The sequence below is a fragment of the Ylistrum balloti genome, unplaced genomic scaffold (assembly GCF_031769215.1).
Source record: "Ylistrum balloti isolate Yb309-2 unplaced genomic scaffold, AGI_CSIRO_Ybal_v1 Utg370790, whole genome shotgun sequence".
Lineage (NCBI taxonomy): Eukaryota > Metazoa > Mollusca > Bivalvia > Pectinida > Pectinidae > Ylistrum > Ylistrum balloti.
The window spans coordinates 1,269,899-1,283,262 of NW_026782461.1; the positions used below are offsets into that span (position 1 = coordinate 1,269,899).

Here is a 13,364-nt window from a genome sequence, read left to right on the forward strand (position 1 = left end):
CTTCCGTTTGGATCTGTGAAGCGAGGGCGCTTAACCCATACGTTTCTACATGATCAAGCGTTAAAAAGATGTATTTAGCATTCGGAACGCTCTCGGGTTATCAATGTTTTTTTCCGAAAATTATATTACCGGAAGTGCGGAAAAGGAAAAGGGAGGAAAACGAAAACATTACCACAGGTCATTGACAGTTAATACGATTGTGAGTTTAAACATATGTGTTGATATGTTGAATCATTCCTCCACTTTCAGATTGACAATCAAGAATAATTCTGGATTGTGATATTTGATTTCATGTCAGACTTTTTGAGATCGTGATTAGATCTATCGTTTTTCTTAAAATACCTGGATCTCTCTCTAAGTTCTAACTCATTAATAGGGATTATTCTATTTTTAGAAGTTTACCAAAACCAATCTCACATGTACATGAGTGTAGCAGGAACAATTAGTGTTATTTTAGCTGTGTATATCATGGGATATGAATTTAATGTACAGTGAAGTAGCACAAAATGACGATAGAGGATATTATTAGTTAAAGTGACAAAGTTAATTTCTCCACTGATGAAAAATGAAATAATAATTTTGGCAAAAAAATAATCAAGGGTAGCAGATAACAACATTTTTGCAGTCCTTAGAGAAACTAGGAAATGTTAAATGGTAGTGACTCTTTCTTTTTCTTGCCTGTGTTAGTTGTATTATATTCAAAGTACCGTCCTTATGGTGTGTAGATGAAACAAATCTTTCATTTCAGATGAATCCAATATCAGAAAGGCTGTAATTGATTAAGTGATCCAGAGCTACATGTCGCAATCCGGAGTGACATTATTTACACAGAAACCACCGGTGGGATTAGCCACTTCCATTCCAAATGTCCTGCATGAGCCAGTGTTGAGGGTTGCCCTGGAGCATGTGGGCCCCACAATGCTCCCTGGGGCTACCACGGCAAACAAAAGCATACCTATACCTGACATTGTACTTACACGTCCCATCTGTCAGGATATACTGTATGACGATATAGCAGATTCAAGGTACTATACAAGATTCATACGTACACTAGTCAGAGACCTACCTAGAACTGGTATCATTTACAAGAAATAAATATCTTTACTTGCCAGAGTGACAAATTTATGAATGTTGTCAAATACTTGTTCTGATGGCTTTAAGCAAACAATAAAACATATGTTGATGTGTTATTTTTTGGTCTTTTTTTTTTCCGCAAATTTATGTAATTCATGAGGAAACACAGTTTGTTTATATTTACACTTCTGTTCAAATCATTTATTGACTTTTAAAAGTTGTTGAGACAAAACATGTAAAAAAAATTTCATTTTACCTGATATATTTTCCAGGGTACGAGTATGGGATCTGATTATCCTGGTACCAAATGCTGTCTTCCTAGCATTTTTATTAGTGAAACTTGGGAGTGCAGTATCCAAACTGAGGCACACTAACAGCCCAATATTTACAGCGTTCTACATGCTGGTAAGGATACATGATGTTACCGCTACCTTCACGTAGTTACAGAAAACTTTGAAAATGAAATACACAAAAATATGCCTTGCTTAAAATTTATGCATATACATATTACCATACTGGTTTCTACCTTATGTTATCTTTTTAATCATGTTATTTTTTGTCATGAAAAGAAAGGAAGAGAACACTATTCTATGATATATAGATGAACAAACATGTATCAGTTATTCACCAATGAAATAACCTGTACGTTAAGAAAGCAAAAATGATCAATAGGAATTTAAAAGATAAGAATAACAAACACGAACACAAATAAAGAAGAAAATAAAAATTTTGTTATTTATGCTTACATATTTAATTTCAGGTGATTTACATTTGAGATATTTTTCTATGAGACAGTACATTTACACATCAACATTCTCCACAAGTGTGTCAATGTTACGTTAGATCTTTGTATTACAACTGTGTCCACAAGTGTGTCATTGTTTCATTAGATCTTAAATTTAGTATTACAACTGTCTCCATATGTGTGTTGTTGTTTTATTAGATGCAACCCTGGTAAAATACTAGCCGCAATATACCACTCGGCTAGGGAGAACTTCTCTTTAGTCAGACTAGTAAGCCAGGGGTCCCAGGTTTGATTCCTAGTGGAGGCATTGAAATAAATAATTACCTCTGTTACATTAGATCTCAGATTAAGTATTACAACTGTCTCAACATGTGTTTTTTTGTTTTATTAGATCTCAGATTAAGTATTACAACTGTCTCCACATGTGTGTCATTGCTTCATTAGATCTTAGATTTAGAATAAATTAGAAAAGGATTTGTTTTTCATGGAATGAAAAAAGCACCAGCACTACACATTATGGTTAATTTAACAGAGAACGCAGACATAGTTTTGGTTTCTTCAGTGACCATCACTTAAATATCTGTTTCAGGTGTTGTCAGTTGCAGTCATCAGTGTACTGAGGTGTATAGTGTCTATGACAGTTAATGCATCTGTCCTGGCTGGTGATATTGCAGACAAGGTAAATTACAAAAGAAATAAAGAAAATATTAATTATTAGTCATGGAAAATTGATACTTGCATTATTTCAGTGTTTGTTTCATTGTTCAATTGTTGATTGCTGTTCGTCTATGATTTAAAATGATCATTATGATAAAATTTATTGAAATATTTATTTCTGCTTATAAACGTACCCAGTAATAGCCTTTTTGATGTTGTTCTTTAGAGAACATATATCATTGCATAGACTAATTCATATTTGGTAAAAATAAACTATAATATTGGACTTTTTGCTTATAAAATAGATATTTTCAAAAATCAGAAAAAATGATTTTATATGATTAACTACCAGGTAACTGGTGTAATGATTTCTCACCATTTGTAATACCAGTTCCTGTTTATGTTTTCAATGAAGAACATACCAGGTTCTCAGTGTAAATTATTTTCAATCTCCTTTAGTGGAAGTTTATGAATGAATATGAAGAATTCAGTGGCATACTTAGTGTAAAATAATTAAGGTGGTATATCAAATACATTGATGTGTGTGACTTCAATATTGATAATCTTGAGGTAGTATCGTATGCAATAATGAGTGTGATCTCTGGTTATACAATTTATCAAAAGTCTTTTTTATTTAGGTGCTGTGGTTAATTTTGCGATTCTTCCTACTGGCCACTGAGCTGTCCATTGTGATATTTGGACTGGCCTTTGGTAAGTGTTTTCAAAATATGCGGTCACAAGTATAGGTGTTGCATGTACCAGGTAGTATGGCTAGTTTTGATGTTTGAATAATTTTTGTTCATTTTGGACTAATGATATTTCATTGATAATATTTGATTTTTTTGACCATGAATTAATGCATTAAAGTTATAACTGAAGACATTTAAATCTAAAGGTTCTGTGGTAAATATAGAAGTATTCTGTGCACCCCCAAGAATATATATGCCAAGCAGAATGTACTACAATGAAGTGGTTAAATTCACAAGTTCCTTTAAAAATCTGTTATTGATGAGAGTAAATGATTCTCTTCCAGGTCACCTGGACAGTAAACGGAGTATCCAGAGAGTACTGGCAGTCACATCGTGTATAGCTCTGCTGTACTCATGTACACAGGTTAGTAGTGGTAATGATAGCTCTAATTCACTCAGTTACATGGTTATATATATATGCTTGGTGGTTAGGTCTGAAACATTCATGAATAAATCTGTAACATGTCAACTACGGAATCCTTGGTGTTGATGCTTCATCCTTCTTCTGCTTGTTAATACTTATCGTCTACGAAGCTCTATTAGAATACCTCGGTATCCACCGTTAGTTCCTCTACTAATACACATACCAACCAGCTATACCAATAGGACGATGGATCACTCCACCTTCTTGTATTTTCTTCAACTGGACATTATTAGAGACAGCCATGTGTTATTTTGTTGGAGCTTAAAATATATCATAAAAAAAGAAAATGAGAGAAAGGAACAGACATTTGATACACAGTGTCATGATCAGATCACCATATTTTAATGATTTACAAAAAATTTTTTTATGATCTTTAATTGTTAGTGTCGATGACCCTTCCTGAGTTTGTGTTTTTAGTTTTAATGGTTTTAAACTTGAACTCAACCCAGAAATCATTGATAAATAGATATGATGTGGGTATGATATATTGTTACAGAAGATTTTAGAAAAAATATTGAATGTTTTTTGCAGGGCACACTGGAGTTTACATACCCAGACCCAAACTTTCAGGTGAAGCAGAGTCCCAACAGCACGATACAGGACTATGACATATTTGGCCACGGAGGCATGATCTTCTGGCTCACCAGCTCTCTGTTCTTCTTTCTGGTGAGATAACATTGTCGTCTAACCTGATCGCAAGTTAGAAAGCTATAACCGTATGTTAACATGCTATCTTGTATCTGAGAAGTATTTGGCTTCTAATTTCTTCAGTTTAGAATTTATTTTTTACTCTCCTTACATTGATTTGCTTTGAGTGCTCAGTCAGTGAGCTGTCCATGTCACTATTAAGTCAGTTTTTCACAGAAAATGTGAAGGTCTATTTCCTCAATTTTTCCGGACATTGGTATTTTACAGATTCCTGCTAAATAATTTACATTTAAATTATTTACATACATAATTCTGTATCACCATAGTATTGCTTCTATTCAATAGAATTTGTCCAAACATATTCAAACATTTGATAGACTCACCATTTCCTTATTGTGTAAATATATTTCTATCTTTTGTTTCTTACAGGTGTACACAGTGATATTTCTCCTGCCATGGACAAGTCTGAGGGAAAAGCTGGCTCTTCCACGTAAGCCGATAAATCATGTTTTGATGATAAATCTTAAAACAACCATCAAAGCACCAGCATTCTATAATTCATCATGAAAACTGAACTAAAGTTAACTTGTATCGGTTTATAGTCTGTTTTAGCGTGTATAATGATATATTTCCCACATTTAAATTTACATATATAGTGGTATTGGCTATGAATATACTGGTACACGTAATTATTGTAAACTGGTCCAATTTGTGAAATTTTGAAAAACTATGGGGATATTGCACCTCCATTATTATATTTCTTGTGTTTGACCGATTGAAAATTTCAGTACTTTTTTTTAAAGCAAAATAAACATTTGAATTTTGTAGGTTCATTTATTTTTTGCATAACGCTACATATTACTATTAATATTCATATTTAAAAAATTAAGTTCAATGGTGTGTGTATTTTAAAAAATTGATCATTACAAAGTCATTGTGTATTACAGCCAAGAGGTCGTTCTATCGATATGCAGCATTCCTGGCTGCCCTGAACGCTGCCCAAGCTGTAGGTAGTGCCCTCATCTACAGCTCCATACAAAACGGAATGTGGTAATTATTCCAGTTCATATTCTTAAAAATAATTTACCACTAAGATCATATAGATTTCATTAGGTCATATTTTCATCATTTTTCCTTAACTAAGAAAACAAGTACAACTATATACAAATTGATCAAGTGATTAGGATAAGTATCCTTTTTGTATTTTGCTTATCAAAATGAATGAATATTGGGTAACTATAAAACATAATTATACTAAAGGGGGGTAACTAAACATGATTATACTGAAGGGGGGTAACTAAAACATGATTATACTAAAGGGGTAACTAAAACATGATTATACTAAAGGGGGGTAACTAAACATGATTATACTAAAGGGGGGTAACTAAAACATGATTATACTAAAGGGGTAACTAAAACATGATTATACTAAAGGGGGGGTAACTAAACATGGTTATACTAAAGGGGGGTAACTAAAACATGATTATACAAAGTGAACTTATGGTGATTTATAACTGATTTTATTGTATTATTGCACAATAATTTAAATGATATGATAATTATTTGTGTATACATATGACGTTTTGGCATCACTTCAAATTTATGGATGACTCCTTTTCATTTAGTGGTATCCATTCCTTAAAACACATATACAATATTCTTTTACAGTGTGGTGGATGTTACAACTTATATTTATTTTACCTGTTTTGCTCCTGTTGTGTACCTGGTTTTTCTGAGAAAATTTTTCAGGTAAGCTATGGAACAACATAATTCATAAAAAAATAGAAGCCTATTACAAAATGACTTGTTAAAAAAACAAAAATACTGATGAGAAGATTTCAAGTAATTCAAGACGAAATTTCTATTTTTGTTATTTCTTTTTGTGAATATTAAAGAATTTGAAGTCCTGAAAATTTTCTGTTTCAGAATGTCACAGCCAAGCATCCTTTTCTCCTATAAGAATCAGGTAGACGATGCCCCAGAAGAGGATACGGTAAGTATGCCGTATCAGGCTACAGCCAGGATGGACGACACGGACAGCATTGCAGGAAGTTATGACAGTACACACTTCGACCGTAACACACACTTTCAGAAAATTCTTCTACCGAATGGATCAGGATCTGTTAATGTTGTAGAGGTGGATGTCAATCCAAACTTGGACACATCGTCAGAGTTCTACCAAGGATCTGCATAACTCCTCAATCAAATTCAAAAACTTACAGAGTGCCATTTTTTTTAATTGGTAGTGCAAAAAGAAAATGTTGTGCATGTTGATTATTGATAAAAGCATACTATCAGTGTTCCGATATATTGTGTTGCTATGCGATGTTGTTCATTGCGCTGACATTCCTCGGTCTCCTGGACTTGCTAAAAGCTGGATGTTTTTCTTGGCAACATATTCAATCCAGTAAGCATATACCTTGTGATATTTATAAGAAATGTAACATATGGAATTGAGTGTTTGTTCATATCATAGTGTGTCAGGACAGAAAATGAATTATTTTTTACTTTGAAGTGTTTTTTGTTTTTGTTTAAATGTAAAATAAATTTTTTTTTTTTTTTGTTGAACCATTTATGTTTGATTTTTGAAAAAAAAATTATGTTTATAATTTTGAAATATAAAATAATTATTATAGGACCACTTTTGGACTGAGAAAACTTACAAAAAAATGTGATTGTGAAAAGGATATGAAGAGATTAAATGGTTGTATGTAATAAAGAGAAACCAAGGTTAATTTATGTAAGGTGGATGAGGATTACGGCCGGTCGTACAGTGCGATACAATATCAGTACATGTTTAAAACAGTTCTCTATGTAAAATGCTTGTTGTGAATTATAAAATATTAATTTTAATCATTGAAGAAAAAGATATGCCTTTTATTTTGCAAAGAAAAATTTGCTTCTTATACCTTTATTGTCATTCTTTCCAATCTTCTAGAAAAAAAAATTTCACAAAACTTTTTAATTCTCCTGAAAGAGATTTAGAATCTCATGGTTTTCTATGTAAAAGTCCTCAAACTTCAGTCTAGAGATACACTATTTCTCACCAAAAATTCCCGGTCAAAAATAAATTTGATAATATTTTCTTTCCATACTGCCTTCGTTTACGAAGCCATAGTGGCCTCTCTTTTGCTGTTAAACTATACCTTCAGTTCTTGAGGGAGTTGGGGTGGGGGGTGGTGATGGAGAAAGCCTGATTTCTGAAATGAGATCACTAATTGTTTGGGCAGTCATTGATATTTCTGAGTTCGAGGACACCAGCAATATCAATGCTGATACAGTCTACAAGTTTGAAGAATTAATACATTTTTTTTTCTATAATAATTGTTCTTGTAAAGAATGGAAACTAAAAATGAGTTTTGGCATCGATTTTGTCATATCCTTTTCAGCCAATAATCTTTTAGATTTAAAGAAATCAATGCCTAATTATAAATAATCAATTTACATTTTTTTTTCTATTTTTAGGTTAGATGTAGACAAAGAAAGGTTAAGAAAATAGGATGTTACAGTACATTACATCATTGCTATGTATTAATATATTTTCTGGTCAATCTGTTGATATCACCAATGACGGGTGTACCTTTTGTTATTTTGTATACAAATTTCGTCATTACTGGTATAAGTTCTAAATGTGTGTGTGTGTGTGTGTGTAAGATGTGTGTTATTTTTCAATGAGAGAGCATTCAATATATTACTAGGTGGAATGTTGTGATGAAACAGACATAAAGTATCCTTTGTCATCGCACAACATCATCAGTAAACCTGTACATCCTGCAGTTCCCCTCAATCTATAGAAATTGTCTGTGTTTGTCAACAAAATATAATGCATAACCAGGATTGTTTGGTCTATACTGTTCAGGAATACAAAAGATTCATCAAATACATTCAAGTGTTCTTAATAGATATATATTACATACCATTCAATAATTATAGGCCTTTTTTGTGTACATTATACTAATGTTTAACAAATTGTTGAATTGTAAAATTGGTTCAGATTCTAGTCATCAATCTACACGACCTATTATCTAGACATCCCAATCAGACAAGGGTAAATGTTTTAAGTTGTTGGAATACTTGGTGCATTTTAATATGTATATATTGTTTGGTGTAACATCCTGCTTAGTACCTCGTTGAGCTTCAGTCATATGTTGAAAATTATAATTTGTTACTTTTTCTCCTTCATTTCAGTACTTTGAGATATGACAATTTGTTATTTTTCTCTCCTACATTTGCTTTCTCTTCCTTTCTCCTAAGTTGATTGTTTGTCATTAATGTTTTATATAAAAAAACTTGTAGATTTTGGAAAAAAAATTTAAAATGCATATTTCAGTTTAAGACTTATTTTTTTCACAAGAAACGAAACTGCATTTGTAATAATTTTTATTTAGAGTAAAAATTTGTACACTGTAATGAATAAGTAGAGGTGGTGAAGGAGTTACATTGAATAGGTCTTCCACCTAAAGTTTTCTTTGAGAGTTTTCGCAAGTAATACATCGCCTATTATGCTATTTGGATTCTTTTTGTTTGCCTTTCTGTCCCGATCTATATCCGATCTATATATCCATATTTAAATCACACTCAATCATAATTGAAATATTCAGCCTAAATTCGACTTTCAAACTTAACTGAAATATTCAACTTTCAAGATGATAATAGGATATTGAGGCATTTTTACCTTCATCAGTGGCATGTTCAGATATTTCAAAGAAGATTAAGGTGTCCTTTACCAGCCTTAAGTAAAATATGACTAAACATATACATTTTTGGTTAGTATCGAAACATAAATTTGATTGTTGTCTCATATTATTGTTTCCGGCCAATCTAAGTTACCAGCTGCAATTTTTTTTTTCTAGAGATGGTTGTCAACTTTAACATCTGATGAGATAACTTGGTTTTGAACGACTTGAAATAACAATGACTGAACTCCCTCAAATTAAGTATTCATTCCAACTCGCACAACAAATCAAGTCTTCCCGTCCGCATGATCTATCCATCCATCTGCTTTTGACAAGAAATCTAACGTTTCAATTGTACAGTGCGCTAAGGTTTGTCTATATGCTGTAGATACACCTAACATTGATATGACAATATGTATGTAAAGCTAATAATGTAATTAAAGTGAATTTTGCAGAAGGCATGCAAAAGAAATGGTTGGTGCCAATTTCTGTCGGATGTGTTTATGATAATGCATAAAGCTTTTACCTATGTAAACAATGAGATTATAATATTAAATCAAGTACACATTTTGAGAAGTTTTTGTACTTTCATCAAATTTTCCAACATGAAGCAATTCTAATAAAAGGAATTATCTGTGTTTGATAAAGATGCAAAATCAGTTCAAATACAGCTTGTGTGGAGGGGCATCAAATACAACCAGTGTAGAGAGGCATCAAATACAGCTAGTGTAGAGAGGCATCAAATACAGCTAGTGTAGAGAGGCATCAAATACAACCAGTGTAGAGAGGCATCAAATACAGTTAGTGTATAGAGGCAACAAATACAGCTTGTGAAGAGAGACATTAAATACAACTAGTGTAAAGAGACATCAAATACAGCTAGTGTAGAGAGGCATCAAATACAGCTAGTGTATAGAGACATCAAATACAGCTAGTGTATATAGGCATCAAATACAACCAGTGTAGAGAGGCATCAAATACAACCAGTGTAGAGAGGCATCAAATACAACCAGTGTAGAGAGGCATCAAATACAGCTAGTAAAGAGAGACATCAAATACAGCAAGTGTAGAAAGGCATCAAATACAGTGAGTGTATAGAGACATCAAATACAGCTAGTGTATATAGGCATCAAATACCGCTAGTGTATAGAGGCATCAAATACAACCAGTGTAGAGAGGCATCAAATACAGCTAGTGTAGAGAGGCATCAAATACAGCTAGTAAAGAGAGAGATCAAATACAGCAAGTGTAGAAAGGCATCAAATACAGAGAGTGTATGGAGACATCAAATACAGCTAGTGTATAGAGGCATCAAATACAGCTAGTGTATAGAGGCAACAAATACAGCTTGTGAAGAGAGACATTAAATACAACTAGTGTAAAGAAACATCAAATACAGCTAGTGTAGAGAGGCATCAAATACAGCTAGTGTATAGAGACATCAAATACAGCTAGTGTATATAGGCATCAAATACCACTAGTGTATAGAGGCATCAAATACAACCAGTGTAGAGAGGCATCAAATACAGCTAGTGTAGAGAGACATCAAATACAGCTAGTGTATATAGGCATCAAATACCGCTAGTGTATAGAGGCATCAAATACAACCAGTGTAGAGAGGCATCAAATACAGCTAGTGTAGAGAGACATCAAATACAGCTAGTGTATATAGGCATCAAATACAGCTAGTGTATATAGGCATCAAATACCGCTAGTGTATAGAGGCATCAAATACAACCAGTGTAGAGAGGCATCAAATATAGCTAGTGTAGAGAGACATCAAATACAGCTAGTGTATAGAGACATCAAATACAGCTAGTGTAGAGAGGCATCAAATACAGCTAGTGTAGAGAGACATCAAATACAGCTAGTGTATATAGGCATCAAATACCGCTAGTGTATAGAGGCATCAAATACAACCAGTGTAGAGAGGCATCAAATACAGCTAGTGTAGAGAGACATCAAATACAGCTAGTGTATATAGGCATCAAATACAGCTAGTGTATATAGGCATCAAATACCGCTAGTGTATAGAGGCATCAAATACAACCAGTGTAGAGAGGCATCAAATATAGCTAGTGTAGAGAGACATCAAATACAGCTAGTGTATAGAGACATCAAATACAGCTAGTGTAGAGAGGCATCAAATACAACCAGTGTAGAGAGGCATCAAATACAGCTAGTGTAGAGAGGCATCAAATACAGCAAGTGTAGAGAGGCATCAAATACAGCTAGTGTATAGAGGCATCAAATACCGCTAGTGTATATAGGCATCAAATACCGCTAGTGTATAGAGGCATCAAATACAACCAGTGTAGAGAGGCATCAAATATAGCTAGTGTAGAGAGACATCAAATACAGCTAGTGTATAGAGACATCAAATACAGCTAGTGTAGAGAGGCATCAAATACAACCAGTGTAGAGAGGCATCAAATACAGCAAGTGTAGAGAGGCATCAAATACAGCTAGTGTATAGAGGCATCAAATACCGCTAGTGTATATAGGCATCAAATACCGCTAGTGTATAGAGGCATCAAATACAACCAGTGTAGAGAGGCATCAAATATAGCTAGTGTAGAGAGACATCAAATACAGCTAGTGTATAGAGTCATCAAATACAGCTAGTGTAGAGAGGCATCAAATACAACCAGTGTAGAGAGGCATCAAATACAGCTAGTGTAGAGAGGCATCAAATACAGCTAGTGTAGAGAGGCATCAAATACAGCTAGTGTATAGAGGCATCAAATACCGCTAGTGTATATAGGCATCAAATACAACCAGTGTAGAGAGGCATCAAATACAGCTAGTGTAGAGAGGCATCAAATACAGCTAGTAAAGAGAGAGATCAAATACAGCAAGCGTAGAAAGGCATCAAATACCACTAGTGTATAGAGGCATCAAATACAACCAGTGTAGAGAGACATCAAATACAGCTAGAGTAGAGAGGCATCAAATACAGCTAGTGTAGAGAGACATCAAATACAACTAGTGTATATAGGCATCAAATACAGCTAGTGTATATAGGCATCAAATACCGCTAGTGTATAGAGGCATCAAATACAACCAGTGTAGAGAGGCATCAAATATAGCTAGTGTAGAGAGACATCAAATACAGCTAGTGTATATAGGCATCAAATACAGCTAGTGTATATAGGCATCAAATACCGCTAGTGTATAGAGGCATCAAATACAACCAGTGTAGAGAGGCATCAAATATAGCTAGTGTAGAGAGACATCAAATACAGCTAGTGTATAGAGACATCAAATACAGCTAGTGTAGAGAGGCATCAAATACAGCTAGTGTAGAGAGACATCAAATACAGCTAGTGTATATAGGCATCAAATACCGCTAGTGTATAGAGGCATCAAATACAACCAGTGTAGAGAGGCATCAAATACAGCTAGTGTAGAGAGACATCAAATACAGCTAGTGTATATAGGCATCAAATACAGCTAGTGTATATAGGCATCAAATACCGCTAGTGTATAGAGGCATCAAATACAACCAGTGTAGAGAGGCATCAAATATAGCTAGTGTAGAGAGACATCAAATACAGCTAGTGTATAGAGACATCAAATACAGCTAGTGTAGAGAGGCATCAAATACAACCAGTGTAGAGAGGCATCAAATACAGCTAGTGTAGAGAGGCATCAAATACAGCAAGTGTAGAGAGGCATCAAATACAGCTAGTGTATAGAGGCATCAAATACCGCTAGTGTATATAGGCATCAAATACCGCTAGTGTATAGAGGCATCAAATACAACCAGTGTAGAGAGGCATCAAATATAGCTAGTGTAGAGAGACATCAAATACAGCTAGTGTATAGAGACATCAAATACAGCTAGTGTAGAGAGGCATCAAATACAACCAGTGTAGAGAGGCATCAAATACAGCTAGTGTAGAGAGGCATCAAATACAGCTAGTGTATAGAGGCATCAAATACAGCTAGTGTATATAGGCATCAAATACCGCTAGTGTATAGAGGCATCAAATACAACCAGTGTAGAGAGGCATCAAATATAGCTAGTGTAGAGAGACATCAAATACAGCTAGTGTATAGAGACATCAAATACAGCTAGTGTAGAGAGGCATCAAATACAACCAGTGTAGAGAGGCATCAAATACAGCTAGTGTAGAGAGGCATCAAATACAGCTAGTGTAGAGAGGCATCAAATACAGCTAGTGTATAGAGGCATCAAATACCGCTAGTGTATATAGGCATCAAATACAACCAGTGTAGAGAGGCATCAAATACAGCTAGTGTAGAGAGGCATCAAATACAGCTAGTAAAGAGAGAGATCAAATACAGCAAGCGTAGAAAGGCATCAAATACCACTAGTGTATAGAGGCATCAAATACAACCAGTGTAGAGAGACATCAAATACAGCT

General features: G+C 34.1%; 1 protein-coding gene across 1 annotated transcript; it reads left to right on the forward strand.

Annotated features, from left to right (window-relative positions):
- Window positions 1-145: 145 nt before the first annotated feature.
- LOC132558407 (transmembrane protein adipocyte-associated 1 homolog) lies at window positions 146-8,564 on the forward strand. The gene is made up of 11 exons (XM_060222963.1): window positions 146-199; window positions 749-1,025; window positions 1,347-1,479; window positions 2,409-2,498; window positions 3,115-3,187; window positions 3,510-3,589; window positions 4,181-4,315; window positions 4,727-4,787; window positions 5,245-5,347; window positions 5,966-6,046; window positions 6,224-8,564. The coding sequence occupies exons 2-11, from the start codon at window positions 799-801 to the stop codon at window positions 6,489-6,491; spliced, it is 1,251 nt and encodes a 416-aa protein (XP_060078946.1). The 5' UTR covers window positions 146-199; window positions 749-798; the 3' UTR covers window positions 6,492-8,564.
- Window positions 8,565-13,364: the final 4,800 nt, after the last annotated feature.

Bases quoted from the DNA above. Each gene is read 5' to 3' on its own strand.
- LOC132558407 (XM_060222963.1), top strand. From the start codon at position 799: ATGTCGCAATCCGGAGTGACATTATTTACACAGAAACCACCGGTGGGA. The intron at 3,590-4,180 runs GTTAGTAGTGGT...TGTTTTTTGCAG, and splicing joins TGCTGTACTCATGTACACAG to GGCACACTGGAGTTTACATA. The intron at 6,047-6,223 runs GTAAGCTATGGA...TTTCTGTTTCAG, and splicing joins TTTCTGAGAAAATTTTTCAG to AATGTCACAGCCAAGCATCC.